The 8,201-nt window shown below is 33.4% G+C and overlaps 1 protein-coding gene across 1 annotated transcript in view; it reads right to left on the bottom strand.

Annotated features, from left to right (window-relative positions):
• The window catches only part of LOC106462496 (fibrous sheath-interacting protein 1-like), a 16,121-nt gene extending 9,618 nt beyond the window's left edge, over nt 1-6,503 (bottom strand). The window contains exons 1-5 of the mRNA XM_013922427.2: nt 6,457-6,503; nt 5,676-5,901; nt 5,149-5,538; nt 4,206-4,298; nt 2,700-2,803 (exon numbers count right to left, since the gene is read on the bottom strand). Of these exons, the coding sequence (XP_013777881.2) occupies nt 2,700-2,803; nt 4,206-4,298; nt 5,149-5,538; nt 5,676-5,847 (759 nt within the window). The 5' untranslated portion in view covers nt 5,848-5,901; nt 6,457-6,503. The remainder of the gene's footprint in view (nt 1-2,699; nt 2,804-4,205; nt 4,299-5,148; nt 5,539-5,675; nt 5,902-6,456) is intronic.
• Between the last annotated feature and the right edge of the window lie 1,698 nt (nt 6,504-8,201).

Here is an 8,201-nt window from a genome sequence, read left to right on the forward strand (position 1 = left end):
ATCCTGCTTTACTACAGGAATCCATAGAGTGACAGTACATCAGGATATATATATATATATATATACATATATGTATTGATAAAAAAATGTGATACATAGATATAGATACACCACCCAATAATCAGCTGGTGGTCTTACGGACACACCCCAACTCCACAGTGAGTGTTATAAAAGTATATAGATATAGTGTTAAGATATAAAATTCACCATACCTGAGCAGGCAACACCCGCCGTCAGGTGAGTTCCTGAAATATGATGTATAACAACAAAATAAGATAAAAAAATAATATGACTACTTACCCCAGCCAAAGATGAAAAGATGTGTAGAATTGCCACAGGAGGAAGACAATACCTGCCTGAGGAAGACACAGCTATGTTGTGCAGAAAAAGAGTGACAGATGTATAGGGATTTGTCTACATACCAGCCTAAATGATCTCCAAAAGACAGTGGTGTCAAGCAGCTAAAAACTGAGTTAGATGATGGATTTGGTGTGAATAAACAATAGACAGTGACCTGCCAGGGACATTCAAAATATGCCATGAGCATAATAGGTGAAAGATCTGGGGAAACAGAGGAATACAATTAGACACAAACGAGAACAACAAAAAGAGGCTGTAAGAGCCAAACAACACAGCAGGGAATGAACTGGACAAATGACATGATCCATGAACCAAACAGGAATAGAGAAGGGAAAAGGAAGGTAAGGAAATACGAGAAAAGGCAAAACAACAGTTCCAGGTAACCAAAGACCAGGGAAAGAATGCTTGATCTGGATAACGAATAACATATGAGGAATGGTAAAGGATGGCATAAAAATCGGAATGACAATGAACACATGCCAGGAGAGGAAGGATTTAGGTCTTAAGAGAAAAATGGCACAAGGAACAAATTGAAATGAGTTCAAAGGGAGAACCGGACAATACATGAAGAATAACATTGAGATCCCAATCCAGCAGAACAAAGGAGCATATCATTAGACCAGATGAAAGAAATGGAAAAACCCAAGGAAGAGAAAGCTTTTTGGAACTGGGAGAACAGAGAACAGAGGGTGTTTGACAAAGCAGCTCTATAAACAGCATCAGTTGAAACAGACAAACCCTGATAAACAACCACATGAAGAATTGGGACACGTGAGGAACAGAAGTACAGGAAGGTTGGAAGCCATGGGAAATAGACCAATGACAGAAGCAAGACCTATGCCTCTGTTATATAGACAAAGAGGAAGGGCAAATGGTACAGGCAAGGAAAGATGTGACATGAAGGGTGAGTCCCAGAGCTGACACACAGGACTGGACAAAACTCACACAGAAAGATGGAGTGTGATGACATTGTGATGAAAAAGGTAAGATTGTGGTTGATGGAGGAGCAAACAGGACAGAGAAAAGGGCAGGGTCTATTGCTCCAGTAAGGGTCTAAGCAGAGGGAACTATGTCCAAGACGGCCAATCTGGAGCAACCAACAAAACATAGCAACAAGTGATCCAGATAAGGAAGAAGAGGAGTCAGATTGGAGGGTAGGCATATAGGCGAGCCCCTGAGCTGAGGCACATGCTCAGACAAAAGTCACTTAGAAAGATGGAGTGTGGTGATGTTGGGATGAAGAAATGACAGATTGCAGTTGACTGATGAGCGGACAGGACAGAGAAAAGGGAAAGGTTTGTTGCTCCAGTAAGGGCCAGAGCAGAGGGAACCATGTCTGAGCAGCCAATATGGAACAACCAGCAGAAAACAATAAGGAGTGGTTTGAATAAGGGAAAAGACCCAGAAGATAAGATAGATCAGAGGATAGGCATGTAGGTGATGACTCCTCCAAACTTGACTGAAAGCATCCATTCCCAGAGCTGAGGAGTGAGGAACTGGAGACCCAAAAGGAAGAAAGTTTGGCATCCCAGTGAATGGGAAACACATACCGATAAGCAGTTTTCCCTGATGAGAACACACCCACAGAAAAATGTGAGGATGAAGAGACCACACTGTGGAGAACCTGGTTGGAACATAATAAAAGATTGGCCATAGATCACCTGGGAAAAAATACAATACCTAACTTGAAAGGAAAACCTCGCCAGCTGAACTTAAGACACAAACTCCCCGCAAACTAAAGCCTGTTCCTTCCCAGCAGACATTGTTGACCCTGAGACTGGAGATTAGTGTTAGAACCATTGTCTACTTATGGTTGGAAAATTATCATCTGCCATAATAAATCTCGAATTCCTTTGAACAAAATAGAATTTGGGAAATAGAAACATTTAAAGAAATAACGATTAGAAACAATGAATATCAACACAAGAAGTTAAAACTTGAAGGTGAAACTGATATTAATTGGTGATCAAGCACAATCAGAATTGTGCATTCACATGGAGAACGAGTTAAAACATACATCTATACACTAGAATGCCAATTGAGAAAGTGAGAATTGTGCTGCAATGGTAGTATATATAGTGCTAGTACAGGGAGTGCAATATGATTGGTGGAGGGCAGTCACATGATGAGCACATGTTGCTGCAATGACACAAAAGTATAGGGATATAAAAGACTGGTGCACTGTTGAAAATTTTAGAAATGCTTAGAGGGCAAATGAAGATTGAGATAGCTGTGGTGAGAATGGTGGTAAGTACAGTTTCTGAAGTGAGTAAAAATCAAGGGCAATTAACACTTGATTCATCTGTACTATTGTAACAAAAGAAGCATACCATACATACCTCCACATTTTTTTTTATAAAGTTGGTTTCCAAATGTTGTTCATTGTTTTTTTGAAGTTTCACTCCCTCAATTGTTAATTTTTTTCCTTCTTCCTTACAAACACCTACATTGTACAGAAAGATAACTTTCTAAGAAAACTACAACCAAAATGTTACACACAATACCAACAACAGACTTAACACTAAAAACAAAACTATATCATAATGCACTTTGATTTATTTTTATAAATTTCTCAAAAACATCAATAAACCTGGGTTTTATCCAAAACTTTCAAGTTCAAAAAATTAAACTTATCTTAAATGTGAACACTCTAAAATTCTACAATTTTAAGTTTTTTCCTAAATCATATATTATCAAGTGACATTTATTTAAATTAAATTCAAGAATCACTCTTAAAAACATTTACCTTAAAGATTAATAATTTATCAAATTGATACATGTACACAACCTAAAGTTTTTACACATGAGATATTTTTCACAGTTTACCTTATAAATTTCCCAACACTCATTTACTGACATGAAGAGTCTTAAGCATTATTTCCAAAAACACAATTAAAACCTTGTAATATACATAACTCTTACTAGCTTTGTATATTTGTTAAACAATGTGCATAATAAAGGAGCATAAACATTGGAATCAGAACAATAAACTATATCAAACATTTGTGACTTACCAGTTAAACCTAAAAATGATTAATGATGCAAAGTATTTATTTTGTTTAAAATAAATATCACACAATGAAGAAATACAAATGAGATCACAATAGAAGAGCAAACCTGGTAATGTAATACCTGACACAAAAGAAAACTAAAGATTAAGTCAAGTGAACCTTTAAAGTTAAAAACTGAGTTCAAATAAAAAATAAAAAACAAATAAGAATGTTGTAACTGTTCATTTAATTGTTAGTAAATGTTCTTTATCAGTCATACACACTCTTATAAGACATTCATGTGTATTGTTATAGCTATATTTATAATGTTGTAAAGTTTTGAATTTAGGTTTTAGCTAAAGGATGCACGGTGTTGAGACCAAGCAAGTCCTAGAAATGTCTAGAACAAGTGTATATTATCAATACAAAATTCTGTGAAGGATCAAGAGGTTAATTGCAGAGTGAGTTGAAAGATAGTCAAGCATAGAGTGTAGAGTTGTTTGAAGATTAAGAGTTGAATCAACATGTTCTCATGAAGTATTTGGATATGTGTTTGCTATTGCACTTTGAGTTATGTTTGTTCAAGTATGTTGATCTGTTTTCACTTTAGTTAAATCACTTGTACCGCAGGCCTACAACAATTCACAGTGAACATGTTTTCAAGCCTGCAGAAATGTTAAAGGAGGAAATAAAGTAATTTCTTCTCATTATGTGGACTGAACATTGAATTATTGTTACCAGATAATTTCAAAGAATCAGCCAATTAAAGAACAATGCTACAACAGTATATTCATGTAAAGTTCTATTTAAAACACACTGTACAAAAACTCAGAATATTTTATCTTCACAACTTACTATGAACTGTATGATGATGATCACTTTCATCTTCTGGGAGCTGAGTCTGAAAAATTGGCCTTATGCATACAGCCTGCTTGTTATCATATTCTCCTGTTACAATCATTGAACAAAATATAAAATTACTTGTACACAAACATAATTTTCACTTTATAACAATACACTTGAAGCTAGCCAGAGTCTTGTCACCACTTAATTACAACTTTCTGTATTTTGAGATCTGCAAAGTTTAAAATGAATGCATTTACACTTACAAGAATGATTTACTGATTCACACACAAGCCTTAAATTAGTAGAGTTTTGTCTTTAATGGACTGCTCCTACTTGTTTCTATGGTGTGATAACATTTCAACTCCTATACTGAAGTCTTATGTGTTTTTAAAGGTTGTTTTTTTTACCTATTTTGAGCAAAAATAAAGGATGAGAATAAAAGTTTTTTTTATAGGTTTCAAAGGTTTCTCTGTGAAGCCTGTTAGGAAAGACTGATGATGACATTAAATTCTTGAGTATTTCTAGCTATGTGGAGAATGTTCATCTACTACAAAATGACTTGGATCAATCATTAAGCTGAACAAATATTTGGCAAACTACCTTTAATTACAGTAAGTGCACAGTCATACATTTGGATTATTTTAACGTGGGCCAATGTTTAATATAAATGGAAATACACTAAAGAAAAGGATCTTAGATTTTAGGGTATATTTACTGACATACTGCATACAAGTTAAGAAAGTAATTACCTGTAAATAGAGATCTCTAGTTAGGCCTTACTTTGAATACTGTGTGTAGCTTTGGTCTCTTATCTAATAAAGGGTAATTGTCCAGAGGTAGGGTGTATTTAAACGTTAACTTTTTCTCAGAGGTGGGTGTACAGGTCCCCTTTATCCATATGTTCAGTTTTCTTAGTTAATTGAATAAACTTGTATCTTGACAATTAACTTACTTTCTCTGGTATTTTCTGGTCTTTCGCTTTCCCAGGCTATGTACTTCAGTGTGTTTTCCCTTTCTTCTTGTGATTCTTTTCTTTTTAATAAGTTTAGCTGCTCAAGTTCACTTTCAAACAGTTTTTTAAAGTTTAATCTCTTTTCTTTTAATTTTTGTTCTTCTGCCTGTTTCATGGCAAGTTGTTGGTCTAGCCTCTCTATCTCCAGCAAACCTTCTACAAGTTTTATATCATCTACATCAAGTCCATTTTCTGACAAGACACAAATTTCTTCCTTGTTATTTTCTGTGGCAGTTGTTGTAGAAGAAATATCACTCAAATTGCAACTAAGATCACTCTGAATGGTGTATGCATCATCAGTTATACCAGAAGTGGTATCCAAGTCTTTTTCTGACAGAGCAATCAAAAATAAACATTAAAAAATATATATATAAATGTTTTGCATAACATCTTTAAACTTTAAAACTAATTCACAAATCCAACAAAGTTTTATTAAAAGTTAAAGTATATATATATATAAACCTTACCTTTGATACTTAGATTGTGTAATTTTTCTCCTATCCATTCCTTCAGATGGTCTTTTATTTCTTCAGTACTGATTTCTTGTTTGCTTTTAGATTCAAAGGCAGTATCTTTCATAAACTTTTCAGATGTTTGAAAGTACTTGCTGTTTTTAGTTTTGTCTTCTAAAATATACATTTCACCATACTGAACATTCTTATTTTGCCTATTTCCTGGGCCAGTGTTTTCTTCCTAATGTAATAAAAATGGGAGTACTAAACAAAAAGCAACTACTTTAAAAAAATACACATAAGAGATGTAAAAAAACGAGTTTCTACCACAAACTATTTGTTATTAAATGCAAAGCATACTCTAGCACAGAAATTTATATAAACACTTGATCTGATACACTTCTGTGTCAAAAGTCATTATTCATCAAACTCCACCAGGTACAGTTTTTTATTTGTTTATGTTTTTTAACCCTTTCCAACCAAAGTTCCTTAGTTTCTACACTTGTGACCACCCTGTCTAATAATAATAATATAGTTCTTGCATAAGAACAAACAAAATAAAGTACTTAAAATTACGTTTGAATTATTTCATCAAATACTAGTTTGAAAAATAATGATTTAGAATTAACAAGAACAGTAACAGTTAAACTAATCAGTACTCATACTATAGTGAAAGACTGATAGTGATACAAATTACGATGGTTGTCCGAGACTTTATTATTCATATTGTAATTTATCTTACGTCTAATAATGCTTGGAGACGGCTTGAATGGGTAATGAAGAAAAACTTTATTACCCATTCAAGCCGTCTCCAAGCATTATTAGTCTCAAACTCAAAGTGGGTTCCTCGTCATCGAATTATCTTACGTCTACACTAATTACTTCTACTAGTCTTTAGACAATATGACGTTCATTGGTACATTTCAAAGCTTTAAAAGAACTTACCATAAGTGTCAAAGATAAAACTATCCTTATAACAGAAACAAGATATAAAATGAAATTGAAAACCTAATATTTCTTGTTTAAATTTCGTAGCGCTCTCTTTCGGCGTTGTATCTCACAAGCTAAAGTTTTACTATTATAATGATTTTAAAATATATCACAAAGTATTATCCTATCATGTACACTTTAAAGCTATACTTATTTAGGTACTTTCCTTCCGTACAATACATAAGTACACACAGTAAACAGACAAAACTTACAAGCGTTATATACGTGAGATTAAATTGCACAGTAAAAAAAATATATTTTGATTAAATAAGCTTTGTATATTCGCTATTTTCTAAACAAAACCAGCATCCAAAAATGTGCTCATATCTTTCAAAAAAATAAATAATTTCTTTTCATTGTTACGGTCTACATTCTAAGCCCACATAAAAGTAGGCCTAGAATACCATGAAGCTCTAGATAATGTTACGAAAATCTAGCAATTTCGCCGAATATTTAGAAGTGAGGCAACAGTGAAGCACTGAATCAATTGTGTTTCAGTACCAGTCGTTCAATGAAGTATTTCGACTAATATAGTTATCTTCTATCTTCAGTTACTGAATTGATTAGCTGTTAAAATGTACAAGTAAGTTTATTTTTACTTTAGTCATAGTATTTCCGTTTGAATGTCATTTGTGAGTTTAGGCCTATAAGCTATAATAGTTTATAACTAAAGGCAGCTTGTAGCAACTTTAAGGAAGAAATAAACTAATTTGTTATCGTTATGTGTACTGGACTTTCAATTATTTTCAGCAACTAATTTATAAGAACCCGCCCAATAAAAGTACAACTTTTCAACAACATGTATGTTTCGGTATCGCAAAAATAGAGAACATTCAAAATTATTCTAAACATAATTGTACACGCATGAAAATTAATTAAAATCTGCAGCATTCAGAGTATCATAAAGTGAGTTTGTGGATCAGTTTAGTTAATGATAATACAGTAGAAACAAAAGGATCCCAACTGCTGATTTCAAATAATATTTCATTTTCAAACGTTGCAGTCACAATAGTTGACTATAACTTTGCTTTATTCACTGACAGTCTTGATATACTGCACATCACAGAATATTAATTTATTTATTTTTTTAATTTTTACTAACCCGAACTACTCCGTTTGGAGTTGAAAATTTTCAGCTAAATATATTAGTTTTGGTTTCAGTTTTCATAGAGTTTTATGATGGTAGAATTGCAATATGGTAAAGCAATAACTGCACTTAACATTTAAAAAATGAGTTGCCAAAAGTGCTCATCTAATCCCTCACGTTTATATTTAGGTCTTGTTCTGGACAAATGTGCACACTTTTTTACAAAAATATCTGAATACTTCTTCAACAAGTAACGTGGATCAATTAGTTTTAAAATGATAGCCAAATATTCGCCTGGAACAAGGCAAGTAAATGGATTGCGATGATGTTGGGATTACTGAGAAGAATTGTGGTAGATTTGTGTAGTGTTAATGTTATCATATGAGATGCATTCTACGCATTAGGTAAGGAATCGAATATTAGGTACCTGCACAACTAAATCTACTAGATATTGTAAGTGTATA

The sequence above is a fragment of the Limulus polyphemus genome, unplaced genomic scaffold, assembly GCF_000517525.1.
Source record: "Limulus polyphemus unplaced genomic scaffold, Limulus_polyphemus-2.1.2 Scaffold1183, whole genome shotgun sequence".
Lineage (NCBI taxonomy): Eukaryota > Metazoa > Arthropoda > Merostomata > Xiphosura > Limulidae > Limulus > Limulus polyphemus.